This window comes from Pagrus major, chromosome 16 (genome assembly GCF_040436345.1).
Source record: "Pagrus major chromosome 16, Pma_NU_1.0".
NCBI lineage: Eukaryota > Metazoa > Chordata > Actinopteri > Spariformes > Sparidae > Pagrus > Pagrus major.
In genome coordinates, this window is record NC_133230.1 from 21,876,505 (window position 1) to 21,896,029 (window position 19,525).

General features: G+C 41.3%; 1 protein-coding gene across 3 annotated transcripts in view; it reads right to left on the reverse strand.

Moving 5' to 3' along the window:
* The window catches only part of bahd1 (bromo adjacent homology domain containing 1), a 33,743-nt gene that overhangs the window by 5,057 nt on the left and 9,161 nt on the right, over positions 1–19,525 (reverse strand). For 2 of the 3 annotated variants that reach the window (XM_073483293.1, XM_073483295.1), the window contains exons 2-6: positions 6,765–8,496; positions 2,650–3,059; positions 2,198–2,357; positions 2,008–2,087; positions 216–307 (exon numbers count right to left, since the gene is read on the reverse strand). In XM_073483293.1, coding sequence (XP_073339394.1) covers positions 216–307; positions 2,008–2,087; positions 2,198–2,357; positions 2,650–3,059; positions 6,765–8,385 — 2,363 coding nt within the window. In that variant the 5' untranslated portion in view covers positions 8,386–8,496. Of the gene's footprint in view, positions 1–215; positions 308–2,007; positions 2,088–2,197; positions 2,358–2,649; positions 3,060–6,764; positions 8,497–14,391; positions 14,485–19,525 lie in introns of those variants that run through there. The other variant, XM_073483294.1, reaches the window with a different exon arrangement.

The window sequence follows — 19,525 nt, forward strand, 5'->3', positions numbered from 1 at the left end:
AACTGAGGAAACCTGCCCGCTTTTAATGTTAAACATCATGCTTTTTTTTCAGTTAATCCAGTGGGTGTTTGAAAAACGCTTCAAAAAGGAGCACTGTCGACTTTTCTCAGCAGGACCATGTAATCTTTCAAAAGCAATATGTTTTCGTGCAGGGAAAATGCTTCAAATAAATACGCTAAAGCCACAATGAAAGGTAAAAATGCTTTCTCTCTTACCGGCAATACTGTGCCAATGTTAGGACATAGCATTTGTCTTCAATACAGGCCACACTGTTCACATCCTGGTGACGAGATGCAAAGACCTCATTCTGGAGAAAAGAAAGTTGTTTGTTGTAAAAAAAAACCCATCTTCCACCAAGGCTCAAAACAGTTGTTCCCCTAAAGCCTTCACAGTCTGCACATGTACACAGGGACTTTAAAAGACAACATCTGTATGTGTCATTGAACGCGATCACCTTCACCTCCAGGTGTGAAGACAGATTCACAGGAGAAAGATGCTTCTTCCTCTGAGTCAAAGCCATGCTACTGTTCTCACACCGGTGCCATGATGTGTTTGTTGTTTGTTAGTGTAGCTGAGAAACGACAGACTTCATGCGGTTTATTGTTTCTGGAGATTTAATAAAGTGCAACTTGTTCCTCAGGGAGATGACTGACAACAGGAAGCGAGCACAACAGAAGCTGCTGCTCAACATGTGTGCCTGCCTGTGTGCATGTGTGTTTGTTCAGTCGCTCCTTCAGACACACTTTCTGTTACTGACTCAAGCCGAAATCTTAGAAGTCTGCTCTTGAATTGTAATTTTCCTTTCGAGGCAAACACATAGTGTATAAATAGGAACAATTGGAAGGCTGAGCTAAATGGAAACACATTACTGTGTTGCAAAATTATCCCACAATTAAAGTATTTTCTTAGAGGAAAGCGAAAAGTCACAACAATGAGCCATGATATAAGGAAAACATGTTAAAGATCAAGCTGAAGAACAACCCTTCATGACTATTATTTCCTTATATGGAGGCACTTTGGATTGTATTACAAGGATTATACCACGGACACTTACCAACAGATTTGTTTGTTGTCAATAAATCTCATGAAAAGTCCAAAACCAACAATGCATTAATCTTTTTCTCTGTACTTTCCTACTTCCGTCTGCAACAAAACCATTTGTTCCTACTGAAAATCTTTCAAATCAGGTCAAAAAATATATAGTTTCATTTGGAGAAAGAGATGAGTGTTTATTGACAGATAGTGTAATTAGGCCATTTGTGGCGGACTTTTTTCAGCTGTGGATTAATACGCATTTGTCACTCTGGTAGAGTGCTTACAACAGCAGGACTGTGTGTGTGTGTGGGGGGGATTGGCTCAAAATAACTTAGGGGCCATGTTTATGATAATGAAGGGGCATGTCACCCAGAGGAGCCGTGTGGCTTGTTGTTTCTAATAGTATCTGGACAACAATGGAGGTTAATGACACAGAGGAATAAGCTATATCAGGCTTTGTATACACAGATGGTACTTGTGAATGAGATCAATTCATTGTTGGCTTTGTTCTATTCATGGGATTTGTTGATAATAACTAATATCATAATAATGTCAGCCTTATCATTTAAAATGTCAGCCAGTTTTAAAAGTCACTTCAACTGATGGTTATGTTAGGTTCACCTGAGAGACTTCTCAATATTCTTCTTCCTAAGTCTGAAATCCCATTTTATCTCAGTTTAGGATGACATTTAAGATTTTTGGTATTACAGAAACATGTTTCCTAACTGCATATTAGAAAACATCATATCTTATCTTAGGACACATCCTCAATTGCCATCCTGAATCCTAAGTCAGGATGGCGTAGACCCTTAATTCAACATAATAATAGAATAATAATAATAATAATAAATTCCAACTTCTTGTACCAGTCAACCTGGGTATGATGCCATTCCCAGCTCTGACTTCTGACTGAACTGTGCATTCTGGTCGGCCGACCACTCAGAAACCAGTTTAAAAGGATTTGCTTCTCACCTCACAATGTATATCGGGGTTGCGCCCCCCCTGTGTGTGTTCTGGACGGTAGTACCAAAACAAACTCATCATCAGCTCTCCTGAAGAAGAGAAAAAAAAAAACATGTGGTTCACTTCAGCTCTGGAGCCCGTTATTATTGTATCAATTCAGCATCTGTTGAGCTGGAAGTGTGCAGAGCATGTGTCCTACCTGATTCTGGCTCTTCCCACAGAGCTGAGATCTTGGCCACATAAGGCAAAGTCTTCTTCCTAGGTCCAGATTTCAGCAGAACAGTGTCTCTGACCCGGATCAGATCCCCGTCCCTCTGGACTCCCTCGTAACACCTCCTCAGCACCAGAGCCTCCTCTTCCTGGGAACAAAGGCAGCAGAAATACTCACTCCTCAAGCAGCCATGAAACTGATAAGCTGTGAGAAGCTGTGGAGTAAAGAGCTCGAGGATGTGATTTTAATGACTTCTGAGTCTCAAGAGAAATGTGGACAGTCAGGTGTTTGGATGAAACTCAAAAAACAGTGACAAGCCTGTGATAAATTATCCCAAACTCTCTCTGGACACCTGAGTTAAACAACTTACACCGTATTTAATTACAAGCGGCACCATCGTGGTTGCGTCACAACGCACCAGCATGACTTTCTCTACGTACCACTGAGAAAACCTCTTTCTGAAAGGGCAGGCCGACTGGCTGCCAGCCGTTGGTGTTTTTTTGGCGGCTGTTCTTCGGCTGCTTGGCAACCGTTCGCGCTCCGACGCTGGCAGGGCTGAGCTTCTGTTTCTTGTCCCTGTTGAGAGGGCAGACAGCCGAGCTGATGCTGCCGGTGCCGCGCGCGCCAGACCTCGACCCGCTGGGCGACTTGGCACTCTGCGGACACTCCTTCGCCACCTGCAGCGGAGGCTGTGGTTGGCTGGGGTCGGACAGCGGAGTCTGAATGTGGGGCACTGATTGGCCGGCTGGAGGCACAGTGGGAATGGGGCAGCCAGTAAGGACTCTGGGGCTGGGACAGATGGGGATGGAGGAGGGACTGTGATGGTCATTGAGTGTTGATGAGTAGTCGTCTGAGGAAGGAACAGAAAAGATAATGAAGTAGAGTGGCAGAGAACATACACAGTCCTTAAAGGAGCAGCAACAGTGATCAACCATCTTTAACAAGGTTACATAATGGAGACATGAACGACACTCTGTTGTTATTAGTTCTGCTGAAGCAGCAGAAAAACAAACAGAGCCTCAATTAAGGTCAATTATAGCCTTAAACAGAGCAGACGCGCACACACACACACACACACACTAGACATCCCTTGTGATAAACACTGGTGCTAACTGTGTGAAATAATAACAGGTTGTGTACACCCCATGACAAGCTGTGGTGTCGATGTTAAGTTGAAATCATGATAAATTTATTTCAGCGTGATCTCTCAGCAAATACAGGTTACATGTTATTAGATGCACCCAGCACATTGATGGGTATGTATCTATCATCAGTTAAGATTTTAAGCACAAAACCTTTATTGATTATAACCCTATATTGTTGTAGCATGAAGGAACAACAAACGTTCATTTTGTTTTGGATAACAACAAATAAATGTATATCACTATGTATTCAGGATTACGTAATCAGATTACAAAATATACCAAACAATAATTAAGCCGGATCCAAAAATCTGTAAATAGATTTTTAGAAATTGTTAAGGATTACTTGACTGATTAACTTCTGTTTTTTTTTTTTACGATAAGACTGGAGTTTTAATTTCTTGTTATTTTCATTGAATATGAAAGATGAACATTTTGAGTAAGAGCTCTTGTGTTACAAGAGCAAAGTTCTCCAGGTGAACCAGCTGCATCCCAGATGTTGTAGAATAAGTAAGTGTAATTTGATTTGACCGACTGTAAATGCTGCGTATTCAAAATGCATTTTATTTGCATGGAACATGTTTTGATATGTTTGTGGAGAATATTTGTGGAGGTTAAATTTTTGCAGCTGCATCCGTTTTTCTGGTATAAGGTGCAATACTTTCAATGTTTTATTTTGAAGTAATCTAAAAGTATTTAGATTAGTTTTCTTTTTTGGTAATCCAATGGATTCTTCTTTTTTACTTGAAAAAGAGCATTTTAAAACTGTAGGCTGAAACTTTTACTTAAAGCAACGACAATGTAACATTTTCTGTCAGAGACATTTATACAATAGAAAAATAGTTGGAAACAATTTATATTTTACTCAGGACAAGCATTTCCTTAATTAGCCCTGACTTGTGATTGGTTAAAAGACCGTGCTTAATATGCTTGGCATACTGTTCCTAACGTGCTTATCATAATTGTGCAGTACGTTTAAAGTATTTTGTTATAATTTTTATCCTGTATCTTAAGCAGAACATTTTCAGTGAATGGTTGAAAAGAAGGACTTTTTGTTGAAGTATGCATCAAAATTACGCTTGGACTCAACAGCTGAAGTGGGCATTTTTAGGGAAAAGACGGAGCCACACTAACATTTGGTAAACTGTGGCCAAATGTGGTGACTACACAACAGAGTACAGCAGCTTTACAAAGACAGTGAACTGACTCTGTTATGGTAGTGGCAGCAATTTCACGTGAAGTTTTGCAATGCCCCTTGTAGTATTGATTTAACATGGTTACATTTGATTTGATTTATAAAAGGATGAACATTCATTTTCTTCTGTTACATAGTGTTGCTTTAGGTATATGATGTGAATACCTCTGCAACTGCTGCATAGGAACATTATTACATAATTATATCATTATTTTATTTCAGCCGCACACCCACACAGGTGTTTTCACGGCTAATTAGACCTCTGCTTGGGCGTTTGTCGGGTGGAGACTTGATGGGAATGACATGAGGTCCCCAAAGTCCATGTGTGAGTTGTTTCCACCCCAACAGGTGCAACAGAATGAACAGGAGAGCGAGGGAGATGTCAGTCAAACCTGATCTGTACTGAGAGGAGGTCTCATCAGGCGGAAAAGTGGAATCGCCTGTGTGGGTGGACAACAGGTCTTTTCACCATAAGACGTTTTGACTCGGCAGGAAGAGCACAGGCGTTGCTAATGACATTAACAATGGATCTGCTCTATTCAAGTGTCCTAGATGCAGGATAACAAGAGAAGCAGCTAAATGGAATTCAGCCGTCATTAGTTCTACTTTTTACACCTGTGACATGTCAAAATGTCTGCCATGAAAAAGGACTATTTGTGAGGATCACCGCTGAGATGAAGGCTGTCGGTGCTATTGTAGACAAGAGTCTCAACCCTCCTCGCAGCCTGACCTGGTTTTGGCTGCTGGAGACCACAGAGAGAGGGAGAGGGAGGGAGCAGCTGAGGTGCAGCAGTTCTCTGGTGTGTGTTCATGTGCTATTAGTGTTGTTTTGAGGTCACGTTCAGGTGTTTTTAACCACACATTTGCACATTCAGGCAGACACACACACAATCTCACGTCCACACACACACACATCACAAAGAGTTTTCCTGTTCTGCTTCACGTCTCTGACTCGAACACAGTCACTAACTGCTGACACTGGAGCTCATACAATCAGCTCATTAGGTTTCAGCTGCACAGGCCTTGTATTCACTGTCCGGCAGCTTGTATTCAAACTTAGACAAAAGAGGTCTTGCCCTTTATCTGATATTTTTTTTGTTACCTCCCACTCAAGTGACATTCCAAAATGGGAGATTAAAAACGGCCAACATAATAGCTATTCTCAGCACATTGTACTGCTTTGGCAGCCGGATTAGGAGGGGAGCACTGCATGCAAAATAAGATTATAACTATAGTGCGCTCATGAATGTTGAATGCTTAAACTTATTAGGAAGTCTGACTGTCTTACTTAAAGGGGTTGATGGTTTTACACATGACGTTCAGCGACTCAGCCTGTGTAGACAGTTAAGTTTCTTTCGTGGCTCTGCAGGGAGCTCCCTATAGTCGGAGAAAATCACTCTGATAATGTCACTTAACAACAAAAAAATTACTGGAGTGACCTTTTAATCAGCACTCCATGATGTCTGGTCTTCACCATCTCACACAACTACATGTACACCGACTTACTTCATTACCAGAAAAACAGCTTTTTTTTTAGCACGTCAAGGTTTCCTTCAGTTTTTTTGATTCATAGTCTGGATGTGTTAAAGTATCCTCTTTTGTCACAGCCTTTTTGTATGTTGTAGGCATAGAAACTCGTTATTCCATTGCGTTATTATTTTTCGCTATGAATGCCCTGTTGTAATGCAAGGAATTATTATTCTATCAAATGAATCGTACTTTTGAGGGGTTAAATGTGCTGGAAAACTCATGAAACTTTGCACATGCATCACACGTGGTTGGATTTTATGAGTTTTGGCCAAAAGGTGTGACACATGCCTATCACACTTAGATCTACAGAAAAAGCCTCTTGATGCCATGAGTTCAACCCAACAGGAAGTCAACAATCTTGAACTCTGTGCTCATTTTCGCCCGTTTACACGTGTCCTTGTAAATTGTTTAAGCTGATGTGACTGAAAGCTTCAGAAAAGCTCAAAGTTCAAGTTCACCTTCATTACATCACTGCCACACATCCTTTGACTGTTCAAAAATCAGACAAAAAGACATGATGGACACTCTCTTGTCCTCTTGTCTTACACCAGCGTTGTTACATAAGTGCCATCATGACAGAGACCTGTGCATTAACTCATCTTGTTGAAATCTTCAGAAACAACACTGACACACTGCTGATGGTTGACAGAAAGTAAACCTGCTAATGTCAAATCATGTGTCTGCTTACCTCTTTTGATGCCGGGGTTACACGTGGTGCAGTCTGTGGGGTTGAAGGAGCACCCTCCTCTGGCGATGGCTGGAATCACACTGGTGTAGGAAGAGTAGCCCTTGATCCTGCAGGGCTCTCCGTAGCACGCCTCCACTGAGGTGCAGCAGTACACTGGATGGGTAATCCCTGAGGGCTGCGGACTGGTGCTGGGGAGCAGCTTGGCTCTCTTGCCGCTTCTTGGGCATAAAGTGAGGGGTGATATGGGAGAGGGGGAGTTGTCCGGGTGGCTGAAGTGAACATAGTAGCCGGGGAAGCAGGTGTACGTGTGCGGGCTGATGGTTATGGCTGCTGGGTGGGTGGACTGAAGATGGTGGTGATGATGATGATGGTGGTGATGGTGGTGGTGGAACACCTCAGACAGTGAGCCATCCTCTGGTTCCTTGAAGGTCTTGTCCTCCAGGAAGAGGGCCAGTCTGTGACAGTACTCGACGCACCTCTCCTGGGAGCAGCAGTAGCAGGAGGACACCTCGGCCTCCACCTGCTCCTCTTTGATTGTTTTCAACGGGAACCCCAGTGAAGAGCCACGGTGGAGCGAATGTTTGAGACACTCCTCTCCTCCTGTGGTGCCCTTCCACTCTGGATCCAAAGCCTCGCTTTTACACAAACTACAGCAGCCCTGGATGGTCGAGCCCGGCTGGGAATGAACCGGCTCCTCTGTACCCTGTTTTCTGTGCTTCAGTTGGTCCTCATGTTTGGGACGTGTTCGTCTTTTGGTCAGCGTTGTATCTCCACACGCCAGCTTCCCGCTCGTCTCATCCTGAGTCGCAGCTGCTGCTTCACCTCCACTTTCCGGCTTGGGCTCCGTCTTCTTTTGCCGTTTGGGTCCATACGCGGCACTGGTGAGCTTGAGCAGCGTCGCAGCAGTGAGGCCGGCCTGACGTCGAGGCGTCGGTGCAAACAAAGCACACCAGTCGATATCTTGAGCCTCCACTGCTGACCGCCTCTGTTTTTTAGGTCTTTCTTTTGGGTCCGCTTTCCCTCCTGAAGGAACCTTTTTGGTTTTATGACCTTTATGTTCAGTTTTAGCTGGATCTTCATTAGCAGGCTGCAGTTTCTTTGTGAGATTTGACGTGAGGGAGTCGTCTCTGTAGAGCAGCAGGCTGTTGACAGCCTCCGCATTCAGAGATGCCATTCTCCGCCTGCGGGGCTCAAAGACAGGTGCGGGCAACATGAGTAAGGCGTCAGATCGGTTGATTTTTGGTTCCGGTGCTTTCTGATTGGCTGTTGAAGTTTTCTTAAATCCAGATTTGGTCCGTCTTTGAATGGAGCTGGAGTGCAGCTTCTTTTTGACTTTAACGCTTTTTTGTTTCCCCGTTTTTGGTGCATCCTTTCCCTTACCCACGTCTCCTTTCTCCTCCAGACGGGTGAGCAGGACGCAGCAGTCCAGTGCCTCTGCATCACCCACTGCCAGTGTCTTCTTTCTGTGTCGGTGTGACTCTTTCTTATCCTTCTTCTTCTTTCCTCTCATCTCATTCTTTCTCTCTTTCCCTTTTGTCACACCACCTCCTTTCCCCTTGCCTCCCTTCTCCTTTAGGGGCTTCCTGCATTTCACAGGCTGGCTCCGCTGAGCTTTCACCATGGTCTCAGCATCCGCAAGAAGATCCACCTTCTTTTCTTCATCCACAGGGTCGTACGATGTCGGGTTTGAGCTCAGAGAGACCCTTCTGTGAGCATCATCATGGATCAGCACCTGGGTCCATGGGGAGACACAGATCATAGATTTAAGTTTAAAGCTTAAGCCACAGAGACGCTTACAAAGCTCTGCTAATTAAGTGTTTAACACATTTATTCCCTATAAATTCCTCATAATAAATGTCCCCTGTTATTTTGTTATTTAAAGCTTTTACTACGAAGCATCAAAATCAGAAAATTCAGTGTTTTCACCAGCTACGACTGCGGTAAAGCTGAAAGCAAACATGATGAAACAGTAAAATAAAGTCAAGAGGATACCTGAAAGTAAAAACGGGGACGTAGGAGAGAAACCTAACTTCAAAACACAGAGGTTACAAAAGTACAGAGAGCTGAGCACACAGACACTTTAAAAAACGCCTTTGTCTCTGGTCTCTTGCACAGACATGAGTTGAATCTTGCAACACAGGCTTCTTTGAGGGGGAGAGGGGAGCTGTGGAGCATTACCACAACCTGTTTGGAGGCAGGGTGGAAATCTCCTCAAAAGCACTTCATACATGCTAGAACCAAAATCAAATATCAGGATATTTTTAACCAAATAACTCAATGTGGATATAGTGACAATATTATTTTTAACACAATGAGACTTGATCATCAGTAATGTGGATTTAATGACTAAGAGGGGAAAGGCAAGTATCAGAACAAGTAGATCAGTCTGGTAAGCTCAGAATATTGCATCACTTTACTGTAATGCAGTCTTTAAACCAGGAAAAGACAACACTTAATACATTTCAGGATAAAACAGTATCCAAAATCTAAGATGACACATAGTCTCATATCACGATAATGATGATATCGATATATTGCCCAGCCATAAAAAGCCCCAGTCGACTTCATTCTTGTAGAATCTGAGAGTGACTTCATGTAACAGACTGGATCTTTTGATGAATTATTTAACAACCGGTTTTACTTTCTTAGTTTTCTGTCAATTTCCAGACCACTTAGACAACCTTTCTCACTAACATGCAAACCACACTGCTTCCACAGAATGGAGAAGAAAATGAAATAAAGAGCACATTATGTTATGTCACGTTAAAGCCAGAGGCTTAAAAAACTCCAACCTTTTACTCTTTAAAGCATTTAGATCATGATAAATTAATTAATTCTGCTGTGGCTGCTACAAGTTCTCCAAATTAAAAAAAAAATTGCCTTTTTGTCCCTTTGTATGGAAAACGGCCATTTTCAGGTCCTTGAACCCATGTTGAGGCACATTAATGACTCACACAACCACCAGGAGCCCAACATTACAAACATTCACCCACTCACTGCTAAAACACAGAAGCACAGCGAGATGTGGCATTTAGGTGATTTGTCCGATGTTTGATTTGAAGTGATTTGGATGTGTAATTCACAATTCCACACCGATTTAATTTTGGACACAGCCTGTAGCTGATCTCTTACCAAAGAGTAGGTCATTAGATTAAACATGAAAAGACTGCAAAGACCATTTCCCAGCGAAGGACGACATATTTCAATTTCTACAAGGTCAAAGAGGCGGCAAACTCTTTGAAATCACAGCGAGGTGTGAAATTACAAAATAATTCTCTGACAAAAACAAAACAGTATGAGCGATTGACTCATAAACTGATCCTTATTCCACCAAAACTGGTGGCACAAACACTCATCACACAATAACATCTTCAGTTTCCATGTCAACAGGCCGCTTCATCAAAGCATCTCCAGCACCTTTACAGTAGAGGATTCACGATGAGCTTCACGATGCTCAGCAGATCACACAAATGTTCCCGCTCATCTAAACACACACACACACACACACACACACACACACACACACAAAAAGTCTCACTGAGAAAAAATCCTTTTAAAGATCCCGATGATTCAACCGCCGGTGACCTTTATGCAATGACACTCCTGCGTGCAGCATAAAGAGATGGATCATCCTTCTTGCTGCAGCCCTGGAACACAATTAGGCCACTTGACCTCCAAGAACTAAGTCAACACGGGTCTGGTTTTTATATTAAGTGACTCTTCGGGGAGAAAACCATTCAGCTTTCGCAATCACATGCTCTCTCAGGAATGATTATGTCTGAATCTAAGTTTCCATCAATACCTCACAGAAACATGAACTATTAGGAGACTTTAAAACAAGCTGCTGTACTGTATATGTAGTTTTCTACAAACAGGATTAGGATTAGCAGGATTATACAAAAACTACTGAACGGGTGACCACGAAACTTGGATGGAGGATGGGTCTCCCAAAATAGACCTCATTTAATTTTGGTGCGGATCCAAAATGATGCGAATTACTTTACTGTTGATAACTAATCACCTACTGATTGTTTCAGCACTAAATGAATGACGCACACAGTGCACATGCAAGTTATATGATAAAAAGTTGGAATTTTCTCTGGTCCACATGTGCAGAGATGTGACCTCAGTAACAAGGGTTTGACTTCAATTTGAAAGACAATGCACCACCTCACAAATAAAATCCCAAATTCTTGTAAAAACAGGCTTGACTCGCGCCAAAATTCTGATATACATGAGGCCATAATTGGGTAAAAATTCCAAGACCATATCGGGACAAAAATGTCTTCTTGAAGTATCTCTGGTATTGACAATAACTGTCAGCGCTGATTGCAATGTGAGCTGCTCTTATATGCCCATTTATGCTCCTACGGTTTTCTTCCTCTGAATCAAAGCGCATCACATCATGTCTGAATGTCATTTTTGTGCACGCTATCCTGTTTTTAGAGTGAGCCACTGAGAGTTGCAACTAAGCTTTAAATGACTCTGGAGGGGCAGTCAAGGGGAGATAATGTGTGTGTGTATGTGTGTGTGCATGCTGCATGTAGTCTTTGCTCATAATACATACAGAACAGCTGATTTGTCTTTACCGGCACTGCTACTGGTAACAGTCACAATAACTCAATCCACTTTCTTGCAGTGAAATAACGTGTGTCAAAAAGAGAATGACAACAGGCTGTGACTCAGAAACAAACGCAAATTCTGCTCAAGCCGTTTCTGCACTGCATAATAATTTACAGATTAATTCAATCAACAGCTTATTTAAGCACTCGAGTGTTTACGCGACTTCTCATCACTAAGTGTGCAACAAATCTGCTGTTCTTTCATTCTGGCGACGTGCTAATGTGTAACACCTGATGAAGGGTTGGGAAACCAAAGCAAGGTGTGGTTCCTGACGGTTTGAGGAGCTTTATTCTCAGGAACAACATCCTCTATTCTTGTAGTTGGATATCTGTCGTAGCATTTTATGTCATCTTACAATAATTGAGAGCATACTCAGGGTCGAGTCGTACCACAGACACAAACCCAGACTGACTCCGGAGTGGACGCAACTATCTGGCTGGACATTTCTTCAAACCATCTCATAGCTCAGCCTGCCCTTATTGCCAAACGACTCGGTGAACCGTGAAATGCAATCCATGAGAGAGAAATTTAATTTCCAGATAACAAGAGGACAGCAGGAGCCTCACATTGAGTTTCTGTCTGAGGATATCAAATCAAGTTGCTTCATTTGAATAAGACAAGCACGCACAAAGGAAGGACAGGAGCTCAGAGCAGAGCATCATTATTTTTACTCAGCTGGAACGTCACCACACTGACCGCAACAGATAAAACCACAGAGTTTAACGCTAAACCGACTTGCTTTTTCACACTGTTAAGAAACTTAAACAGGTTGCCGCTTTAGAGGCACTTTGTGCACCCAGCCTAATGCATAGCATTAACACCAATAGCTGCATGCACCCACACACACTACATTTTATTTGAGGACATTTTGTTTGCTTGGTGGGTTTTTTTTTAGTTCCCCCAACCTAGAACCATTTCTTGCTTATATAATAAGATAAATAAAATTAAATAGATAGAAATTAGAAAAATTGATTGTTTCTACATTTTTTTGTGTATCTATATTTGAAGAAACCCTACAGGTGTGTTTAAGAAATGGTACAAAGTGACATCTTTGAAGTGTAATTTTGCCATTTTGAGGGTTTAAAGGACAGTTCACCCAAAAATGAAAATTCAGTCATTATCTACTCACCCCCCTGCTCATCAGAAGTTGGGAGAAGTTTCACAGTCCACCAAACATTTCTGGAGCTTCACGGCTGAACAGTGTTGCAGCGTTCTCCTTCTACTTCTGTCATTTAGGAAAATGCTGCAACACTGTTTTGCTGTGAAGCTCCAGAAATGTTTGATACGATAGATATGTGAATTTATCCCTTAAGAGATAAATCTGAGGGGTCATAAGATGATTAACGGGAAAAGACAGAATCAGAAACCCATTTTGTCTACATTCATTTATGTAGATTCTTTAAACTTTTCTCTAAAAACTGAAATACTGTTCAGTTTCACCTTTTCATGCCTTTTACAAGTTTTATTTCAGTTATTCCTAACTGATCACGACTTACAGACAAATCAAAGCAGGATAACAAGAAAAGCATTGCTTTGTTTTAACTACACACAGGCCATTTAGATCAATGTTTCATAACCTTTCTGGCCTGTCACTGTCAATTTGTGATCTCCTCGTCACAGGTTATGACCTCAATGGGGATGTGAGCTGTGAGAATGTTAACTAAAGAGTGATTTTTAAAAGGTCCCCAGAAAACTGTTTGAAGCTAGAAAGGTGGCGGGGTCCGCCAAATGAAATTGCGTTGTCCTTTAAGGTCAGTTTGTTTGTTCAGTTTATTGATTTATGAAAACGAAAGGTTTGTTTATTTAGTTTGTTTAGGCTTAAAAAAAAAAAATCAGACAATGAATTTTCTCTTCTGATTACAGTTTCTTGTAGTGGACCTTTAAATACAGTATCCAGCATTTCACAAGATAAAGGGAATTATTAGAAACAGAAAAATGAACACGTACTTGTGTTTGGATCGACTCCTATCCTGTTAATCATCCAGTGACCCCTCAGATTTAATCTCTTGCAATATTTTAAGAGAAAAAAAAAAAAAATATATATATATATATATATATATATATATATATATGTTTTTTCTTTCTAATCTCTTTCAATTATCTTGTAAAGCCCGGGTTGGTAAACCAAATGGAAAGACATGTTTCTACACTTCCTTAAACACTCTGCAATTTAAAGGCAATGTAGCATAATTGACACATAAAACCCACTTAATAGTATTTTTCACATTATGGATTTCACCCTCTATCTCCTCCTGCTGATGGCACATTAACTGACTGTAGTTTGCCCTGTATATGAGGAAGAGGAGGAGGAGGAGGAGGAGGCTGTGCTGCCTGGCTGTCACACACACACACACACACACACACACACACACACACACACACACACAGAAGAAGAAGGACATGGTGTAGAGCTGTCATCATGAGAGAAAAAGCCCCGAGGCAAGAGCTCTAAGCTGCTGCTGAGCTGTGTGTGCGGCTTCACATATCAACCAAGTCCACTTTTCCTGGAGCCAATCAGTCCTACACCACCAACACTAACCATCCTCCACCACCAACACCAACACCACCCTTCACCTCCATGCAGGTTCAGGCACCAGCACTTACAAACACACCCACATCACCCCCCTCATGGATCGGATTATTATTATAATGAAAAAAAAAGACGAGCGTTTTGCATGTATTGCAATCAGGCTGTGTGGAAGCAGACTCGCCTACTGGAGCTCGTAGTTGGCCATGGTGGTGGTGTTGGTGGTGGTGGACGGTGTTAATCTGACAGCATGCCGTAGCAGGAGTGCAGGCTGTGATATGAGAAGTGAAAAAAGCTCCTCGGCGAGAGGAAACGAGTCTAAAACACCCGAACATCCGCGATCATTTGGAGCTGCCGGTTAATATCGACGTGATGAGGAGCTCGTGTTACAGCCGAGTTGTTAGAAGCAGGCGGACTACCCACCGATCCGATCATCTCCCAACTGTGACGGGAATTACAGCCGCGATTCATCATTACCTTGTGCGTCCCTTCGGAAACGACGGAAAACAGAAAGAATCCAGTCCGTCCCTGGTCCCGGTCCCGGTTTGCTCAGCTTCTACTCGGTCGGGCTGTCGACCTGGGGAGCGATCCGCGGACCGAGCAGCCCACAGTAGCTGGAGACATGGTGAACAAATCGGTGAGCGGTGACCTACTTCCGAAGTGGCAAGCTGGAGATAATATTCATGCGCTGCCTGCATTCACATTCAACGCTGCACCGGGACATCCCTGTGTACCACAGCGAAATCACGCTGCTGTGGTGTTCATGCACGGACTGAACTGTGTCCACAACCTTATTTAAAAAAAAAAAAAAATCTCTTCTGTGAGAAAAATGCATGTGTCGTTTTTCCTGCAATCTCAGTTTATCACAGGAATGCGCAGCTCTATTTTAGAGCCACAACATCCCACTAGAAATAACCAAACTTTCACCTATCTGGTTTTACTTCTTTAAAATAAGACCAGCAAGAGGTGATCATCTGAGAAAATATATAAATATGTATATATATTTCTCACCAATAAAAAGAAAATGGGTAGAAAGTAAAGAGGCAAAAGTTAGAGCAGTAATACGCAGACAAATAGGTCCCATAGTGCCAAACATGACCGTAAACTCACCACTGAATGTTTAGAAAGTCAATACTGAAGAAGTAAAGACAAGAAACTAAGAGTATAATCTCATGCTAAGCTCCGATAACATAACCATCATTAAGATCATCTCTCTAATGAGTATTACATCCATATCATAAATCCCTAAAGGAGTATTGTGATTCTGTGCGTCAGATTAATGACAGCAGCATGCATCCCTCTTAATTAGGGTCATTTACTGTGTCCTCTGCTCTTAACAAGGCAATTAAGAATGGTTTTAAATTGAGCAAATAATCAGTCAACTATAATAATAACACTATACTGTACAGTAATGAAACACAGATATCTGACTCTAACTTTCACACACAGTATATGCACTAAACTGGCACTCAGTAGAGCGCATACCTCCGCTGAGGCCCAGCAGTCCCCATTAATCCAATCAAGCTTATCCAATATCCAAAACGTTAAACTTTAAATCCACCAGATCAAGATTTTTATCTGGATCTGCATCAAATTGTACTCACTCAAAGATTCCGGCTGACTAAATACGTCTGATTTTTCAAAACACTCTCTCTCACAATGTTAAAGAAAGTGAGAAAAAATATTCCTAGATCCTGTCCCTTTATATTCTGGACCGAGACTCATTCTCCATCCAAGTTTTGTGGAAATCCGCTCAGAAATTTTGTGTAATCTGCTCACAAACCAACAAACCAACAAAACGTCAGCAGAAAATGAAAGAAGCATGCACTGCTCTTATTTTGGGTCATTTACTGTATCCTCGATGGTTTTACAAGAAGGAAATACTTAGTAAACTATAGTCCTAACACAAGTGTACACTGATAATACCCCTGACTATAACTACCACATACAAGAAAACTATAGATCCTATAAAAATATAGTAATATATATTGTACTACTATATGATCACTGGTAGATAGCATCATATCTTCACTTAGTAAGGAGAAATTAGGGAAAGTAATCAATAAACAGCAAAGACTAATACACAGACAGCTGACTACAACCTTCAGGAAATCTATAAGTCCTGTAGGAATATAATAAACTATAAGATCAATTTAAGCTCACCATATTGAATACGCTACAAATAATATAAAACACTATGGGACACTAAGTACCTCTATTTCCTGTTAACAGCAACATAAACATTAAGCATACAGCTGAAGCACTATTTACACTATTCTGTGTACTACACTGTCTGTATTTTCTTGTGTGCATTTATTGCTGAGTTTTTGTTTGTGTTGTCTTTTGTGTTTGTTGTCGAGTTTGATGTATTTTAAAAGGCCCATCTAGGGATGGGCATTGCAAATTAGCTCAGGCTGTAAATGCTGTGGTGTGTGGCAACAGTTTATGCTGCCTACTTGTCCCTATACAAATAAACTTTAAATAAATGATGAGTCAATCTACAGAAATGTACCAGCGACAATATTGATAATAAATTTATTATTTAACAATTATTTCAAGCAAAATATGCACACACAAAAAAAAACACTGGTTCTATCCCATTAAACTAAACTACAGCTGCTGTAAGTGATATTTTTTAAGTAAAATAAGTATTTAATATTCTAACAGACTTCACTGTTATAGAGAGCCTGGTCAGTAAGGCATGTCTCTCCTTCTACCGCTTATGCAGTAAAAGAGAAAATAATTTTCTGGCATCCCTGCCCACTTTATCCAATCAGGACAGAGAACTTCATAACGAGGTGGTCCTGTCTGCTCATGAGCGCACAGAGAGCCAGATCCTCCTGTTCTGGTACCTACACCAGCAATGGCACAACAGGGTCTGGTGATGGCTTAGACTACCAAACAGACCAAACGAAGAAATACACTTGAAGAAAAGAAAGTGGCAGAGAGAGCTGCCTCAAAAGAAGAAGGAAGGAGTCTAAAAACGACGAAAACGCTTGCAGCAGCTTTAGCATTTTTGGGTTTTGTCTGTTAGTTTAGGAAAAAATTGACATTTGAAGACGACTAGTTGACCATTTGACGTAATTATTAATTGTAAAGCGCATACCTCCGACACAGCCGAACAGTCTTCACTCATAGACATCAGCCACTTAAATACGCCTGATTTTCATCATCAGGTCTCATCCATTTTTCGCTTAGAAATTAACAAAATTGTAATAAAGGAAATAAGAAAAAAAAATCCTGGATCCATCCCTTTATCTGGATCGGCACCAAAAGTTAATGGGGTCTATTCTGGGCCGAGACCCATCCTCCATCTAAGCTTCATGGAAATCCGCTCAGTAGTTTTTGTGAAATACTGCTGACAAACCAACCAACGAACATTATTGCCCCCACCTCCTTGATGGAGGTAATAATGAAAATAACTGTAAGTTTGAACCCTTGAATAAACACTACAAAATATGTTATACAACATAAAGATCATCGTAAACTCACTGCGTATAGAGCACATATAGTCCATATACAGTCGCATAAACAATATTAATTATCAGATCAACTCTCTAATGAGTATTACATCCATAAATGAAACCCCTAAGGGAGTATTCCCGTGATTTTTCCTGTCAGATTAATGACAGCAGAAAATAGAAGCACGTATCCCTCTTAATTAGTCTCAATTACTGTATCCTCTGCTCTTAATGATACGTGGAATCTAATAATGATGATGAGTGATCGGTCGCTGCTCATCATTAATTACCCTTCTTCTTGTGGAAACAGATAACATCAGCCTATTGCAGTATGACACACACAAAAACACACACCGTCACTGACGGCCACTCAGCTGCCGGACTCAAGGAAAACTTTAATATCTGCAGGTTCGGCCTCTTAACGACTACCTGATTGGAAAAGCCACAATGTTATCAAGTTAGCATGTAGTCAGAATCAAGCTTAATTGGGATAAATGCTGATTGTCCTCATCAATATCAGCTTTGCAGTGTGTAATTAACAGCTGTAAACAAGCTGAGTGTGTTGAGTTAATGAGGCGTGAGCACCGGGGGAAGCTGAGGGAGTATAGACTGCTGAGAGCTGACCTGCACTGCAATAAACACACTGCAACACACTGCAGAGAGAGGCAGGAAAGCAACCAGGACGACTAAATGCTTCCTACATGCAGGAAGCACTCAGTCACTCACTCACTCACTCACTCACTCACTCACTCACTCACTCACTCACTCACTCACTCACTCACTCACTCACTCACTCACTCACTACTGGTGGTGTACTAAATATTAAAGGATAAGTTCACCCTAAATTGAAACTTAAGTCATTATCATGTTTTCATATGACATCATGTTATATTAAAATACATTCTATAAGCAGTGAGAGTGAACAGAACAGTAAAGTTACTGGCCAGAGAACAGAGAGCTGAAAGAAGCTTTAAAGCTCCATGAAGCTGAGGGGAACTGATAATTACGTACAAGTTCATCACTATGAAGGACTCCTTTCATAGTACACACAGTCATTTGATTCATTGTTACCACAGAAATATTGATTTTAGCCGCTTATTACTTCTCTAAATGCAAATTTCCCTCTGGCAGAACATGTATGGCTTTCAATACTTTGATCATTATGAGAGTTTTATTTATTTCCCAAGAACAACAGGGGGAAAATTTCCTATATGAAGCAAGCTAAACTGCGTATTTGTCCGTGTTCTGGGCTCTTCTTCAAAAAAGGATTTCAATCCAGCATTTACCAGGTTAGACAGGTGTAAATAAATGATCAGTAAAGCATCAAGAATTAACAGTGTGGGAGGCTGAAACTGAGCTGAAATATCAGAGAAATGCGTTCAATAAAATAAAAATAAAAACATGTTGTAAGAACACTTACTACGAGATCACTGATAAATATTTGAATATGATGTTTCGTTCACAAGCAAAGCAGAGAAGGGCTTATAATATAATGTCAAGGCCACTTGACAGGGATCAAGTAGATCAGGATAAAGAGAAGTGTTTAAATCCACTTAGATTTTTCTAAAAGGGCAGGATTGACTGCTCTGATCAGTGGACATAGACGGCAGGCAGACTGTCCCTCTTGTCTGGAAAGCATTCACCTTGTTGTCCTTGAGAGAAGATGTGTAAAATGATTTTACACTCAACAGCGTTTCTCAAAGAGCCTGTCTGCTCCTTTGTAGACAGTTCCCAACCACTGTCACCTCAGATATCTCCAAACCGATCTACATTTGGCCTTGTACCCCCATTCGACAAGATCTCGCCCCAGAAACTCTCATCTCAGGAGATATTTACTGAAGATGATGAATTTTTCATTCTGAAGGAGGAGGGATAACGTCGGGGAGAGTGAAATAACACTGAAATTCTTTATTGATCTCTCTCTCCACTCGCCTGAAAAGCTCATAGTCTGCTACAGACCAGCCACCAGAGCATCAGTCCTCTGTAAACAAAAAGTTTACAAAAATATCTGAAGTATATTTTATCCTTTAAAAGAAACACCCTTTAAAGCAACCTTTTCTACCCTTTTAACCTTGTCTAGTCTGGATTGACGGCTAGTGTCAGCTACAATTAGCAAACCTAAGCTAGATATTGCTGTGTAACTGACTTTA